The sequence below is a fragment of the Mesitornis unicolor genome, unplaced genomic scaffold, assembly GCF_000695765.1.
Source record: "Mesitornis unicolor isolate BGI_N332 unplaced genomic scaffold, ASM69576v1 scaffold6173, whole genome shotgun sequence".
Lineage (NCBI taxonomy): Eukaryota > Metazoa > Chordata > Aves > Mesitornithiformes > Mesitornithidae > Mesitornis > Mesitornis unicolor.
The window spans coordinates 42,635-59,074 of record NW_010176629.1 but is presented as its reverse complement, the minus strand read 5'-3'; the positions used below and the strand labels follow the sequence as shown (position 1 = coordinate 59,074).

Sequence of the window (16,440 nt, the reverse complement as noted above, 5' to 3'; positions counted from 1 at the left end):
TCATTTCTTCCTCTAAACAAACCAAGGTGTAGTCTTTCCTGCTTATGTATGTTACAGAAGTTATCATTGCTGGGCTCTTCTCTTAGTACCAAAGGTTTTGAAGAAAGCATCAGATAATTATCAGAAAAGGAAAAGGACCTGGGGTGTTGGTGGCAGCAATGCCCATGAGCCAGCAATGTGCCCTTGAGCCAAGAAGGCCAACGCCATCCTGGGGTGGATGAGAAGGGGTGGTTGTAGGGCAGAGAGGTTCTCCTGCCCCTCTGCTCTGCCCTGCTCACACCACAGCTGCAATCTTGTGTCCAGTGCTGGGCCCTCAGCTCCAGAAGGACAGGAACTGCTTGAAAGAGTCCAGCAGGGCCACAGAGATGCTGGAGGGAGTGGAGCATCTCCTGCTGAGGAGCGGCTGAGGGAGCTGGGGCTCTTGAGCTTTGAGCAGAGGAGACTGAGGGGTGCCCTCATTCCTGGGGATCCATTGGGAAAGGGCAGTGTCAGGAGGAAGGAGCCAGGCTCTGCTCTGGGATGGCCAATGCCAGGACAAGGGGCAATGGTCCCAAGCTGGAGCACAGGAGGTTCAAGCTGAAGATGAGGCCAAAGTTTGTGAGTGTGAGGGTTATGGAGCATGGCCCAGGCTGCCCAGAGAGGTTGTGGAGTCTCCTTGTGTGCAGACACCCAAAGCCCTGGCCGTGTTCCTGTGTGACTGCTCTGGTGATCCTGCTCTGGCAGGGGTTGCACTGGGGGAGCTTTCCAGGGCCCTTCCAACCTCCTGATATTCTGTGATTCAGCTAATAGATTTTGGAAAACTGATTGAAAGTGTATGATAAGTTTTTCTCAGCAGCAGCTGTCTCCCACTGGCAAAGGTAAATGGCAAATGTTCCTGTCTCTGACAGCTCCCTCTTGCTGCTTAGTTACATGTTATGATGTTTGCCCCTCAGAGACCTACTCGTGACATTCCCTGTTCTCAAGACAGCACAGTCACGTAATTACATCCCAGAGGAGTTCTCTTTACTTTCAAATACAGTGAATGTAATTTTACTTGTTAAATGCACACTCATTCCTTAGTTTTTCGCTTCTGATGTTTGAGTATTGCAGGTCCAATCCAGGTCAGGTAACCTGCTGCTTTTCTGCTCCTAGCCCTAGAGTGGAAATAATTTACAGGCTTTCCAGATGTGATATTAGAATTGCAGTGTTCACTCTCATCTTGGTTAGCTTAAGAAAATGTCCTGTCTGGGTTCGCACAGAGGTTACATTCCAGGCTTTCACGGTATTGGTGCTGCCCTTTTTAAAAGATCTGATGGTTCTGCAGCTCATCTACATCAGCTTCGCTCTGGGAGGGGCTGGCATCAACACTGGGACTAAGGATTAGATTACCTAAAAGCTAGAGATTCTCGATCTTGCTTTAATCTGATTTAGTTTATATAATGCTTACTGGAGTACCAGTGTCTCAAAGAGAGGGGGGAAAAAACAATCCTGTACCTATTTTCACAGTTTTATGAGGAGTTGTATGCAGATGATCCCGCGAAGTATCAATCGTACCGGATTTCACTTTACAGACGGATGATTGTATGTAGACCATGTGAATCCTGTTTCTTTCTTGTCTCGTTCGCTGTTTCTGGAGCACTAATTGAAAAGCAGGCTGCCTCTCTTTCTACCTTTCAAAGGAAATCTCCTGCAGAGAGCTTCACGATGCCAATTACTTCCCTCACTGCTTTTTTCTGTTAGTCTTAGTGTCCTCTGTGTAGTCTGTGTCTCTTTTTGATGCGCAGTTTTGTTACTAATACAAGTCTTGCGCTGTGAGCAAAGCAGTTTCTTTTTCCTTTTGAGTGCTACTTAATACTGCCCTGAAAAAGAGGTACAAAAGATGTTCAATACATCGATACATTTAAATTCAGTTCAGCAAAACAGAGGCCTGATCCTACTGATACTTATCAAGGGGAATAATGCCTGCAGTCCAGTCACAGCCTGCATTTGTTCACAGATCTCTTTACAGTGCTGACATCTGGAGTGAATAAACCTATCAGAATCAAAACGCCAAAACCTCTTGGTATTTCTTAAAAATACAAAATATGAAGGAAAAAAATTGGAAATATTTCCATAATACTTAAAGATGTCATCACGTGTAAGCTTGAAATGATGTGACTGATGAGATTCTGAATCTTAATGAGATGTGAAATCTGTTCAGTTTGTTTAGAGGAACCATAGAAAGAGCTTTATTCCTCCTCACGTACTGTCCAGAAATCACATCCCTTCACTGATACATTTGAAACAGTCTGTTTGACTTAGGTGTAATTTTTTTTATTAATTCCAGGGGAAATTGTTATATCTGACTAGAAGTGTATCGTGTTATTAACAGGATTTCTGTTGTAAAATCGTGCACTGCTTTGAATGTGAAGCGTGGCCTTGATTCAGTTCTTTCAACAGGCCTAATATCCTACTGCTCAAGTATGCTGTATTAGGTTGTAAACTCTTTACTACAGGATTAAGAACGGTTTGTGCCTAATTCTAAGTTGCTGTCCATGCCGCACTAGTATTTTTCAGCACTTTAGGAGAGGTGTAGTTTCCCAGATGATGCTTTCAATACAAGGAACTCATGGTCCCTTCTGTTCCTACTGATCCCATGAAGAATCATAGAGTGGTTTTATTTTAAGCTGATTTCAAACCCTTAATCTGGAATCACTTTCCAGGTTTTCTTTTGAGTTTGAGGTCTTGCTTCCTTTAGAAAGACTTCCCCTTTTTTAATGATACGATTATTTTATGAACGCACTGCCACAGGTCACAGAATTATTCAAAGATAGATTTCTGGGGAGTGCTCCTTTGAAAGAAAAATACAGGTTTATTGCAAGAGTAGGAGTTTTGGGTGCTAAGTGTTGTTCAGTTACAGAATAAAAAGCTGTAATGCACCGGTTTCAGTGCAAGGAAATGTGATGACAGAAAGCAGTAGGGAAACGGCAGAGCATCACATTAAAAGTTGTGTGTTTGGGCATTTGATTCTGGTAAATCTGAGTGCAGGTTATGGTCTTTCTGCAGCTCTCTCTCTTATCGTCTTATAAAACGTACAGGTCTGAATAATGAGTCAGTCCTGAGGGTGTGGATAAGTGATGCAGAAATACAGGCTAGCTGTTAAATAAGAAAAGATTCGTTTTTTCCATGAGGCGTTTGGAAGAGCAGGGAGGAAGCATCAGGGAGACGTTTGCAGCAAAACGTCTTCTGCCCCAAGACCTGACCTAGTTCTGAGTGTCTGCAGGACAAACCTGCCTGTGAGCTTTGCATCTGTCGTGCTGCACATAACTTCCCAAGACTGGCGATACTCGGCTTGTGTTCTAGGCAGCGTTACCAGCTTGCAAACCTCCGCCAGAGGATGGCGCCACTGTTCAGCTTTCCTCGCCGCCTTGTACCTCTAACAGCGCTGAGCTTGTCTCTGTCACACGTTTGGGGGTTTCTCTTCTTCTCTTAATCTTTTTGTCTCGTTTTAATTTACAGGATTTAATGGAGCAGCTTGAAAAGCAAGACAAAACTGTTCGCAAGTTAAAGAAACAGCTGAAAGTGTTTGCGAAGAAGATCGGTGAGCTTGAAGGTAATTTTGTGTTTTGAGAGGAGGATTTTTGGTTACATCGTCGTCATCGTATCCATCTGTTTTAGCACTCAGGAGGGCATGAAGTCTTCAGTAGCATTAGCCTCTGTTAATTGATTCCAGAAACAGGAAGAGCTCTCTGTGTTCCTTTATAAACCTTTAGATTCGTTGTGTTTTGAAGCAATGTGTCAAGGAGATTGAAGCTTCTCTGAAGGCAGAAACCATACGAACATAAAGCAATGTTACCTGGGCTCTTTGCGTACTCAAAGACAGGAGCTGGGTTTGTCCAGACAAAAGCAATACTAAACATGAACCAGGCAGAAATCATTTACCCGCTTTTCCTTTGGATGTGAATTTCTGTGTCACTGGAGCCACAGTGGCTTTCTCTGCTTGAGGCTTCCTTTCAGAGCTGCCAGCCAAACCAAAGGAGAATGCTGAGATATGGACCAAACTAATACGATTTTTATGAGCCTCAGTGTGAGTTGCCTTAGGATCTTAGGACCGGTGAGACTGAGAGCTTATTACGTCTACATAATTAATTGTAATTGATAAAAGCAATTAATAATGTTATAAAGTTGAAGCATGAATTTGTTTTTAGATAATCCTGGTCCTAAGCATTCAGAAGCTTTTTACGTTCATCTGCTTTTTCCAAGAAAAAGTTTACTACCTAATAAGTTGTTTTATTGAGTATTATTTTTTATTGAAATCGGTGACTGTGTTCAGTGAAACTGTGAAATTCAGTGTTTCAGCATTTGAAACAAAAAGCCAGCGATACCAAGTTAAACCTGGATTAACAGGAGTATGTGATCCTTTAGTCAGTGGGAGCTGGCCTTGAGCTCCAGTTTGGATTCTGCATTTTCTATCCCATTTGGCAGAGGCACACACGTAGCACACTTACAGGATGCGCGCTAGTTTGCAATTGCATGCAGCCAGGAGGGTTGTGAGAAGAGGACGGAGCTTTCACGGGAGGAAGCTGAGTTCAGCTTTTCAAATACAAACCAGCAACCTCATCAGCTGGAGCATAGGTGTTGCATGGGTACTGTGAGGCGCTGTATGCAACAGGGCCGGTATTTCATACATCCTTTTGAAAGCTTACTCAAACCAAGTTTGGTTTTTAAAAGTCTTCCAATATTGTTTGATTAGTACTGTGGACAAGATCACCATAGTAGTCGTATACGATACAGTGGGAATATGTTTCTGAAGCCATAGTTTTGTCTGTGTTTATTACCTGGTGAACTCAGAAAGGTGGTGTAGGTCTGGCTGGGATGGAGTTAGCTTTCTTCGTAGCAGCCTGTACGTTGCTGTGTTTTGGATCTGTGGCTGAACCAGTGTTGGTTACACATTGGTGTTCTGGATATTGCTGAACGGAGCTTGCACAGTGTCAAGGTTTTCTCTGTTTTCCCACTCGGCCCCCTCAGTAAGCTGGAGTGTGGGAAGGCACATGGGCACACAGCTGGGAGAGCTGACCCAGACTGGCCCAAGGAATATTCCCTATTCCACACCACCTCGGGAGCCAGAGGAGGGCTTTTTGCACACAAGGTACCTGTTGTTTGGAGGCTGGCTGGGAATGCTCTGCCCTGGTCAGACCGCATTTGGAATATTATGTTCAGTGCTGGGCCCTCAGCTCAAGAAGGACAGGAACTGCTTGAAAGAGTCCAGCAGGGCCACAGAGATGCTGGAGGGAGTGGAGCATCTCCTGCTGAGGAGCGGCTGAGGGAGCTGGGGCTCTTGAGCTTGGAGCAGAGGAGACTGAGGGGTGCCCTCATTCCTGGGGATCCATTGGGAAAGGGCAGTGTCAGGAGGAAGGAGCCAGGCTCTGCTCTGGGATGGCCAATGCCAGGACAAGGGGCAATGGTCCCAAGCTGGAGCACAGGAGGTTCAAGCTGAAGATGAGGCCAAACTTTGTGAGTGTGAGGGTTATGGAGCATGGCCCAGGCTGCCCAGAGAGGTTGTGGAGTCTCCTTCTCTGCAGACCCCCAAAGCCCTGGCCGTGTTCCTGTGTGACTGCTCTGGTGATCCTGCTCTGGCAGGGGTTGCATTGGGGGAGCTTTCCAGGTCCCTGCCAACTCCTCACATTCTGTGATACTGGGAATCGGTCCCCTTGTGAGTGATTGCCTTTGCTTTGCTTCTCCCCCCTCCCCACCTTTCCTTTGCTTATTAAACTGTCCTTATCTCAGCCAACGAGTTCTCTCACTTTTGTTATGAATACTCTCTCTGCTGTTCTGCTGCAGCCAGCGTAGGTGCTGGGCTGCTGGGTGAGGTAAACCTACCACAGTAGGCAATGAACATCAAGCCTGAAAAATACTGGCATTTTGCAGAACCATTCCAGTGACCCTTGCAGTATTAATCTGGGATTAAGTGATTAACGACGATCACTTCGCCTTTGTGCTTTTATATGATAAAATCCAGGAAATCAGCACTAAGTTTGTGTTAGCGGATGTTATTCACACACTTCCACTCTTCTTCAAAGGGAGAATGCCACCCCGAGATACATTTATCAATGGTTTCTCTTTTTGTTTAATGGGAGTTTCTTTGATAAGTGTTATCCTGAACCAGAGAAAACATTTCTCACTTGTGTATGCTGGAGTTCTTCCTTAGAAATGTCATCGTTTCCTGTGGTACACATTGATTTCACTGGAAAATATTGCATAATTTCTTTTCATTTTCCCTCTGAAGTGGGCCAGATGGAGAACATATCACCTGGACAAATCATTGACGAACCTATTCGTCCAGTTAATATTCCACGGAAAGAAAAGGACTTCCAAGGGATGTTAGAATATAAGAAGGAGGATGAACAAAAACTGGTCAAGAATCTTATTTTAGGTAAGCATCTTTCTTATTTGTGGCCTCCTCTGCTCCCACACTGAAAAATGAATAAGAACACAGAATCTGCATTATGAAATGAATGGCTTATTTATGTGTTTGCATGGTTTTTAGCAGGCAGTATGGGTTTTTCCTTCTGTTGTGATATTTTACCAAGAAAATGACTCCTTGTGGTTTTGTTCTTAATCTCCACTGGCCATATATAAATAAATTAACTGGGGAAGTTGCTGTTACCTCACGTAACACTTTCCAATGGCTTTACACTTAACAAAACCCCATGTGTGTGTTTCTTCCCAAGAGCTGAAACCACGTGGAGTAGCTGTCAACCTGATCCCAGGACTCCCTGCATATATTTTGTTCATGTGCGTACGCCACGCAGATTACCTGAATGACGACCAGAAAGTGCGCTCCTTGTTGACCTCCACTATCAACGGCATCAAAAAAGTGTTGAAGGTTGGTCGGTTTGCCTGCTTTAGGAAAACATTACTTTAAAATTAGCTTTTGATCTTTTTTTTTTTATTGGTCAGAGGAGTGAGGAAGAGGCTTTCAATGGATCGGCTCTGGATTTCTGGTCTGTAAATTCCTACCACTGAAGTCGCAAAAAAGCGGTCTTAACAAGCAACAGATTACATTGATAGCATTTTATCCGTGTAATGCTTTGAATTAGTGGCAAAAGAGCTACCTTCCATTACAAGACAGTGAATTTGAAGTGTTTGTTTATCTAAAATGTTATTATTTCATTCCCCCGACCAGTCCGTGTTGAAATGTTTGTTTTTATCCTCAGAAAAGAGGTGATGACTTCGAAACAGTGTCCTTCTGGCTGTCGAATACCTGCCGATTTCTGCACTGTTTGAAGCAGTATAGTGGAGAAGAGGTAAGCAGTGCTCCTGCTCTGGTTTCTTTTGCTCTACAGTACTGTTGTGAGCACGGCTCTAACAAATTATTGTAATAACTCAAAATCTAGGTAAAGTCTCTTAAAACAGGTGCAATTTTGGGATGACAGCGATGATGACAGTGGAAAGCACAGGGAGATAAGATTTGAACCCTTTATTGCAGGCAGGGGGCCCAGAGGCTGGGTGACCTTGTGCTCCCAGAAGTGACAACTCAGGTTAACTGGAAGAATCTGGCTGCTACCATTATGTTGTTTAGTAATGATTCGCTGCACTTCCTATGCAAAAGGCCATATCAAGCCCTTTAACCATGGTATGGCAAACCAATTTATGTTAGGACACTGGAGGGAAGGGTCTGAACCTAGCAGAAAGCTGGCAGATACTTGAAGTTTGGAGTCCAGGAAGCAGATGTTGCACAAACAACAGTTGAAAAGCAAATCCTAGCGTTGGCCCCAATCAGAAGTAGTTCCAGATTAAAGTTTCGAGGGGCTGTGACTTATTTTGAAAGTAATTGTCAGTTGCATGAAAAAATAAGAGATACTGGGTTTGTGTCATATTTTCGTATTCCAATGAAGCATTCCTTTCTGTTATTTTATGAATTCAGGGGTTTATGAAGCATAATACACCTCGTCAGAATGAACACTGCCTCACTAATTTTGATTTAGCTGAATACAGACAAGTACTGAGTGACTTGGCTATTCAGATCTACCAACAACTTGTCCGAGTGTTGGAAAACATTCTGCAACCAATGATTGGTAAGGAAAAGTTGAATTCCTTAAACCAAAGGAAACCTGTGGCGATGGTAATACAGTATATCTTGTATTTCTTCCTAACCATTAGAGTTTCATTCATAATTCTTGGAGTATTTTGTTTATAGATGGCAAGAACTACCCCGGACAGGTTGGATTAGAGGAAAAATTCAACTGTGGCTGGTTCTTCTGGCAATGACAGAGTAAATCTGTATAGACCTTATTTGTGCCTGTCATAAGTCACGCATTCACAGGAAGAAGCTGTTAGGAAAGTCTGATATTTGTTGCTCTGTCTGTTGGGAAATATCCCATGGAAAAAATAGGCTTTAATTACATGAGAACTCATTGTTAAAATGAATACAGAGAAAAGTGGTTGGTTGTTATTACGGACGGCAATTCTCAATGAAATAGCTAGCAGTAGTGAAGCTCACATTCAGAGGGATTTTTTTTTCATTAAAAGTACTTTCCACTTTTCTTGTCAGACAGTACAACCACAGATTTTCACTATGCTTTCCGATCACAAAATTTAGAAGTATGGAACAGCTCCTAGTTTACTGACTGCTGCTCATATGGCCATGGGAGGGTGAAAGTATTTTGCTGAGCTAGACTTGGACTTTTCTTTCACACACACATGCTGGGATCTTTGTAAAAACTCTGCAAGGCTAGATTTTAGTAGGACACAGGATTGCTGGAAATCATGGTAAAGGGTGGCTAGCAGAAAGCCCAGTCTGCTTTTTTGTGTAAATACTCTTTTGCCATCTTACACAATATGCTTGTGTTGTGGTTTAGGGCTGGGCTGGCCACTAAATCCTGGCCAGACTCTCTCTGTTAACCCCTCTCCCCTCCCCAGATGGGAAGAGAAAAGAGAAGAAGGGAGAGAGACTTTACGGGTTGGAAAATAAAACTAACAGATTTAATTAAACAATAATACTGATACTACAGGATAATATTGTAAATAGGAAAATAATGCACTATATACAAATATGTACAAAGATATACAAAACCAATATAAAATCCTTCCCCCACGCTCCCTCCAATGATGAATACGTCACCAGAGGCTCTGCAGAGCAGGGCACTGTGGAGAAGTCCCAGTGTGGACCCAGCAGCAGTGGGAGCTGATGCAGGAACACGGGGATCAGGATCAGAGGCAGGTGAACCAACAGGGTTCTGCTCAGGCCTTGGCCTCTGCAGGATTGAGACAGAAGGAAGGGTCCGAGATGGAAGAAGGGTCGAGACCCTCGTGATCCCTTGGCTTTACACCGAGTGTGACGTGTGTAGGATGCAATACCTCCTAGGTCAGTTTTGGGTCCACTTTCCCCCCGTAGGCACAGACACAGCACCCATGGTGAGACAACTGACCTTGAGTTTATCTTCTAGCAGCGCTGTCTGGGAAAAACAATGCCTTTAGTTTTAGCAGGTTCAGCCACTTAAAAGAGGCTGAGCTGAAAAGCGAAATCACTAAATAGAAAATCAGTTCTGTTTAGCTCAAACCAGGACAGCTTGCATGTCGGCAGTTTTCAGTCATTATAACAATGCTGTCAATCAAATGCAGTTTCAGGAATGCTGGAGCATGAGACTATCCAAGGTGTCTCAGGGGTGAAACCAACAGGGCTGCGGAAAAGAACATCCAGCATTGCTGACGAAGGGACCTACACTTTGGACTCCATTATTCGGCAGCTGAACTCTTTCCATTCGGTGATGTGTCAGCACGGAATGGACCCGGAGCTGATCAAACAGGTTGTCAAGCAGATGTTCTACATCATTGGGGCCATAACGCTGAATAATCTGCTGCTGCGCAAGGACATGTGCTCGTGGAGCAAGGGAATGCAGATAAGGTGAGAGAGCTCATGTTACGTACTGCTGGAAATCTCAGCGAACTCTTGGTACTGCTGAGCATTATTTTGATGGAATACATTTTGAAGAGTTATTTTTCCACACGCAAACAGTTGCAGACGCTGTTAAACTGATTTTATGAGGCTCAGTGTAAAAGAGCTTTGTTAGCATAGGCCAAGTCCTACCTGACTTTCAAGGAAATGCCGCAGAAGCAAAACAAAAGTGTTTCATCATTGAGTAGGAATCAGAAGTGTAGGTGAAATGTTGGTAGTTGCTCTCTTGGCTTTTAGAGCAGAACAGCAAACATGCCTGCTGCGTTTTCGGTGCACTGGTGGCGCAGTGGATGCCTGCTGTGTTCATCCACACTGTAGTTGGCTGCATTCTGCAGTTATTCTTATCTAGTCTGTCTTATTCTAATTCTCCATCTGGCATCAGTTGTCCAGTGCATTTTACTGGAAATTTACATGAGGCACTCCAGTCCCTCAAGTAACCCTGAAAAGTCTCGCTGTACGTTCGCGTGGACAAAATCTCATTTGCCTTTCTTCTACTTATCACTTTCATGCAATAAACAGATGGGAAAAGCTCGTTAGTGGAAGTATTTGGCCATCATTTCTAACTGCTTTGAAAGTCACAATTTCCTGCCTTCGTCAGCATGAAACAGGATGAAGACAAAATTACAAGAAATGACAAGCGTGAAGGAAAACACGCAAGGACAAAGAAGAAACACTGGGAAAGGGAAATGGCACATGCTTGGGATTCAGTCATTACCAAACACTAAAGTCTTTATATCCTTACCTCTTCGTACAGATACAATGTGAGTCAGCTGGAGGAATGGCTGCGTGACAAAAATTTGATGAACAGCGGGGCTAAAGAAACACTGGAACCCCTCATCCAGGCTGCACAGTTGTTGCAAGTGAAAAAGAAAACGGATGAAGATGCGGAAGCCATTTGTTCAATGTGCAATGCACTGACTACTGCACAGGTAAGCAGGCTCATTAGCTGTTCTGCTGTCACTTTTGAGCACTTGTCTGCTTTGCTGGTGTTTGCTATGCTCACCTGCACTGCTGTTGCATGTGGATTGATGATTTCTCACTTGGTTTTGCGTTGGTACAACAGATTAAGGTGGAGGAGTACAAAAAGAATCAGAACTCTTTGAGGTGTCACGTTCAAGATAAGTTTTGAACAAATGAGAGGAAGCTCAGTAGGTTGGGCAGTGTGCAGTACTATACATGGCCTCGCAGCTTGTGAAAATCCTTAGAGAAACTCTCCTCTCAAAGACATCTCTGTACTCCAGACAGCTCTGCCTAGGAAATGCTCTTTCTTTCATCAGGGTTAGCTTGCAGTTAAGGGTCTGCAAACCAAAGTGTTAAGTTACTGTACCCATCAACCTCAGAAGGCTGAACCAAGCCTATCTCAATAAAAAGCTGAAGAATTCTTCTTATGAAAGCTTAGAATTTGTACAGAGAAGTTGCACGGTTTTTTAACTATGCTACATTTGCATAGAGCTTGTACAGGGATAAGTGGATCCAAGCATCTTTGAGGGTTAGAGAACGTTCTTCTCTGGAAAAGGAAGACATTTCTCCACTTCTTTCACAGTGGTGTCGGCACTGGCAGTTGCACTGATACGGCTGTTTTGGTTTAGTAATTCACATTGCTGGAGAATGTGTTAGTTTTGTATTGAAATAAGAAGTCAGGATTCCACGTGCTTCAAGTGTTTTGACTTTGTTAAAAGGTGGTGTGATTTTTTAAGAAGAGATTCATGTAAAAAAGCCAGAATTTTTAATAAGTTTTACAAGTTTAACCTATATTATTATTTAAAATCTTTGTGATGCAGTTCTTTCTTTTAGTGGTTTTAGCCCTACTTTTAGAGAAAGAGCTCGTTCTCTTGAAAAACAGCAGGGTCAAAATTAAGATGAGAAACACAGCACATTTCCAGGGGGTGTAGGAACACAACCAGTTACTTAGCATCTGATTTTTCCATCATTTGGTATTTTCCACACACGTAGGAATTCAGAGTTTCTACCTCCAAAGAACACATGGTCTGAAGGAGGCAGTCGTATAACGTAGCATTAAGGAGGTGATGGAATTCTGTAGGAATCAGTGAAGCAAAAAATAACGAAGACTTGTAAAGACTTTTCTTTCTCAAAATAGCTAATTTAAATATTATATTGTTAGTAACCATGGATGTGTCTGTTGATTTATCAGTGCAATGAACCTCAGACTGGTTGTTCTTCTTCGCAGATTGTAAAAGTTCTGAATTTGTATACTCCAGTTAATGAGTTTGAAGAGAGAGTCTTGGTGTCATTTATACGTACAATACAGGTATGGCTTTATCTTTTCATCAAAAATCATTTGACTATTGCTAAGAAACCCTCTGATGAACCAGAATAGCTTCTGTCCTGAAATACACTCAGGAACCTGATGTAAACCAGGCTATTTGGTTCTCTCTTTTAAACTATGCTGAAAAGGTGATGTCAGCCTTAGCATTTTAAGCAATCACAATTTACTGCCTCCAGACTTGCATGAAAATGTTGGTTTCCCTGTCAGTATGGGTGAGATTTTTGGAAGGTGAGAGGTTGTTGTGCTTATACATCTTTGTGGATGTAAACACACTCGTACGCCAACTTCTTAAGTGGTAACATTATATATGCAAATTTACTTTAGTCAGACCTGTGTCTGCATGAGAAGTTCCAACTGCTCTGACAACTGAGACCTCTCTTCGTTCCAGAGTTATTCATTTAGCCCTTTTAGTTTTATATATATATATAGATGAAAATTGTTTTGAAAACTCCAGAGAAAAGCAGCTGGTAGAGCAAAATACAAGACTTAAAGGTGATATTTCTGAGCAGTTAGAAATCAGAGTACATTACTAGCAGGATACGGGAGATTGAGAAGGTAAAACTATAGTTCCAATTACTGAAGAGATGGAGTTACCGGATAGTGGGCAAATTCTTTCTTTTGCGGAGAATCTGAGTATCTTCAGATATGGAGAACTGAAAATAACAACAGTAACTACAGTTTAATGTAGTTTAATTTTAATTAGCATAGAGTGTGTGTCTGTCCACATGTGTATCTGTCTATAGGCACAGATGAAACGCAATCACCTTGCAAAGGGGTAGTTATCAATGAAGTGGCTAAATGCTAATCTAATCGCTTTCTTATCTTTGCAGATGCGTCTGCGAGACAGGAAGGACTCTCCTCAGTTGCTCATGGATGCTAAACACATCTTCCCTGTTACTTTTCCATTTAATCCATCCTCTCTGGCATTAGAAACCATTCAGATCCCAGCCAGCTTGGGCCTGGGCTTCATAGCACGTGTCTGATCCCAAGGATGTACCTCCCATCAGTGTTAGATGGAGAATCAGTTGCCTGGTATCTTTACCCGTTAAAACATAGTGAGCCACTGAAAACACATTTTCTGAACAAGCAGTCTATTTATGCCCAGATCTGTAGTAAAAGTAGCTGGAAAACGACGTAACAGCACCACAGGTTGAAGGCTGATAGAAAGATGTGCGTTTGTGGTCAGTGGTTGCGTTTACGAAGACATCACTGATTCACACGTGTCCAGAATGTGGAAATCGGGCTTGGACAGAATTGTGTCTTCAGCTGTCTAGAGACATTTTTAGATCTTTAGTGACATATTTAAATAGTGTAAATTAAACTCCGTATGTAATCTTCTCCTAGGCAGGGACCAACAGGGACAGTGACAGTCCTGAATATGGCAGACTTGAAAGTAAGGCATTTTGTAGTAGAACACACAGTCACTGGGGAGCCTGTTACACTTAATTTGTAAAAACTGGAGTGGAGAAACACAAACTGGCAATATCTCAAATTATTTCTTAAACCACTTCCTTATTTATGTCAGTTTGACATAAATCCTAGTGATAAGTCTTATAGCTCACTATATGCTATAACTTAGGTGTTCATTTGTTAGTACTGTGGTTTACCGAGCATACTAAATTGCTGCTGCATATTGTGTTCTTTTAAATGTATGACAGTATCATACTAAGCACTAAAAATAAAATACGTCATTTTTTGTTGTCAACCTTATTTACAGTCTGATGCAGTCTGTTATTTTAACTGGATTTTTGCAAATGGCATCAAATAACACCTGTAGAGGAGAATGGTAACTAAGCACAAGTAGCACACTGGAAATTACATGTTTAGTTGTTTTTCAAAGTAGTTAGCTAAAAATACAGAATCTTGAAGCAAATGATCAGAAGTCAGTAATGATTTTAGTGTTTGTTTAGGTTTTGTAGTCTGTCTAATGATGTCCTTTGCTTGCAGACCCCAGAGATGACAGTGCGTACTTTGAGAGTAATCTCTTCTGGTTTGTTGCCGCTTAAAGAAGTGTTCTTTCATACTGGAATCTGAGAGGAAAAACCTTTCACAGAACATTTCTGCAGTGGCCCAAGGCTCTCATTTTTCGAAAGGTTGACTAGCAAGAGCATTAAGTAGTTTTTGACTCTGATGCTGTCATTTGACTATGATTCATGCTGATTTAATGGTTGCAGATCCAGAGTGCATAATGAGAAACCGAGTTATTTTGGATATTGCACATCCTACTGGAAAGATTTTTCTTTCTCACACGCCTTGGATCAGCTGTACAGAATTCACATTTCACAATGTGCAACGTAAGCGCAGAAGCCTTGCGTAAGGTTCCAGTTCTGAACTTTAAAACAGGTAGTTTGTGATGTATGGCTCAAATATACATGTGGAAAAAAAAAAGCCACACACATTACTCAGTTGCATTGTGCAATATTTTTATGTATGATAATAATTAGCAACTTAGCATTAACGTTTTCTTTTAAAATATGGAGAAATAATCTAGAGGTACACTATTAGACTATTTGGTACTAATCTGTTTGCCTGCAAACTCACAGTAAAACAAAATTGCTGTTAAGCAGACTGAACCGTTTCAGTTATGTTTTACGTGAGAGGCAAACATGCTGCTTGTATGGTTGGTAAATTTGGTAGTAAAGACAACCGACACTTTGTCAGTATCATTTTAAGATGCTCATGTTGTCTTCTTTCCAGATGTGTGCGCCCCATGTTACGTTTGATGGATCATGCCAGTACTTCCCAGAACCTAATACTGCATTGCATAAATGTTCTGAATGATCTTTGTTAAGGATTTAGATTGTTTTCCTGTGCATGGTTTACCAAACACTCTTTTTTTTTTTCCAAATGTTACTTGATTTCTGAAACTACGGCTACTGTGAAGTGGCACCAGATCAGGTATAACGTAGTTTTCAGACTGTTGAGGGGTACTGTACTTGTGAGAATGTAACGGGAAAGCCTCCACATCCAGTAACGGGGTTAGGAAAGAAAATAGGTGGGAACATGCTGACCTACAAGTATTTTATCTCCTATCGAAAAACAAACCATTAGCATTACAGTATCTTCATACTGTAGATCAGGAAATGTATCCACTACTTAAGCATTAGTGTATTAAAGTGTAAGCCTCAATGTATTTTTGTTTCTTTTTCAAGTTTGTTTACCTGTAAAAAGCCTTATCGTATCTTGTTTCCTTCCAAAAAAAGTAGTGTTTAGTAATTTATAGGTATTATCCTCAAACTCAGTGGTTTGACTGGTATTACTTTTATATCACATTGAAAGTATATGCTGCTTGACACGTTTTAAAGGAAAATATTTTTAAGTTGGCATAGATGTGTAATTGGCAATCCATCTAATATTTTACATGGCAGTATTTTACATGCACTTTTCAGAAGTAAAATTTTAGTGTCCGTGTATATCTTTCACCTTAGGACTAAAATCTCTTTAACCATGGGATATAATGCAAAATTATTTTAACGGCTCATTATTTTTTTTCCTTTGAATCATTGTTATGCTCTTTTAATGTGGACATATCTTTTATATTTTAATTTATTATCTATTACTATGATGGATTTTATCAGATGCTGGAAAAATACTTGTCAATGACCCGTTAGAATGATATACAGTTATTCTAGAGATTTTGCACAATAATTACCTCATTCAGTTTGGTGTATTTTTATTCCAGTGATCATTTTATTCTGATGTTTAGGACACAGTCTTCTATCCAAATTTCAAAAAAATTGCTTCTCGGACTTCAATCTGGGATGGAACATGAAAGTGCTTCAGTCCGTTAAATGCAATTAATCTATTCTATCTATCATAGGAAAACAAAAAATAGGCTCAACTTCAGTGTTGAAAGTGGATAGATACCCAATAACATTTGTTCCCAACTTGGAAACACCAGCATTTGCAATTTGAAGGTCTGCGTAATTTGTGATTTAAACTGAACACATTTCAAATCCATACAAAAACTATGAGTAAACACTTGGGTTTTTTAAGATGCTGATACTTCATGTGATAAATAAAAGCCTTTAAACACAGGTTTTCACTCAATGCCACTACAGTACATAGATGAAAACCCAAATGTTGTCAGAATGACCTGAGCTCTGATCTGTTGTGGTGTCTGATGTTGTACTTAGTAAATGTATGCATCAAAAAAAAAACCTGTAGCCTAATAGCTATCACTGGAAAATGTCCAAATAAAAATACAACTGTAAGATTTGCCTTGAATTTTTTGTTT

The 16,440-nt window shown here is 41.4% G+C and overlaps 1 protein-coding gene across 1 annotated transcript in view; it reads left to right on the top strand.

Annotated features, from left to right (window-relative positions):
- The window catches only part of MYO5A (myosin VA (heavy chain 12, myoxin)), a gene marked incomplete at its 5' end in the record, with an annotated part of 36,688 nt that extends 22,252 nt beyond the window's left edge, over nt 1-14,436 (top strand). The window contains 9 exons of the mRNA XM_010181785.1: nt 3,478-3,571; nt 6,245-6,391; nt 6,690-6,844; nt 7,176-7,265; nt 7,886-8,036; nt 9,583-9,865; nt 10,671-10,845; nt 12,105-12,185; nt 13,034-14,436. Of these exons, the coding sequence (XP_010180087.1) occupies nt 3,478-3,571; nt 6,245-6,391; nt 6,690-6,844; nt 7,176-7,265; nt 7,886-8,036; nt 9,583-9,865; nt 10,671-10,845; nt 12,105-12,185; nt 13,034-13,186 (1,329 nt within the window). The remainder of the gene's footprint in view (nt 1-3,477; nt 3,572-6,244; nt 6,392-6,689; nt 6,845-7,175; nt 7,266-7,885; nt 8,037-9,582; nt 9,866-10,670; nt 10,846-12,104; nt 12,186-13,033) is intronic.
- Between the last annotated feature and the right edge of the window lie 2,004 nt (nt 14,437-16,440).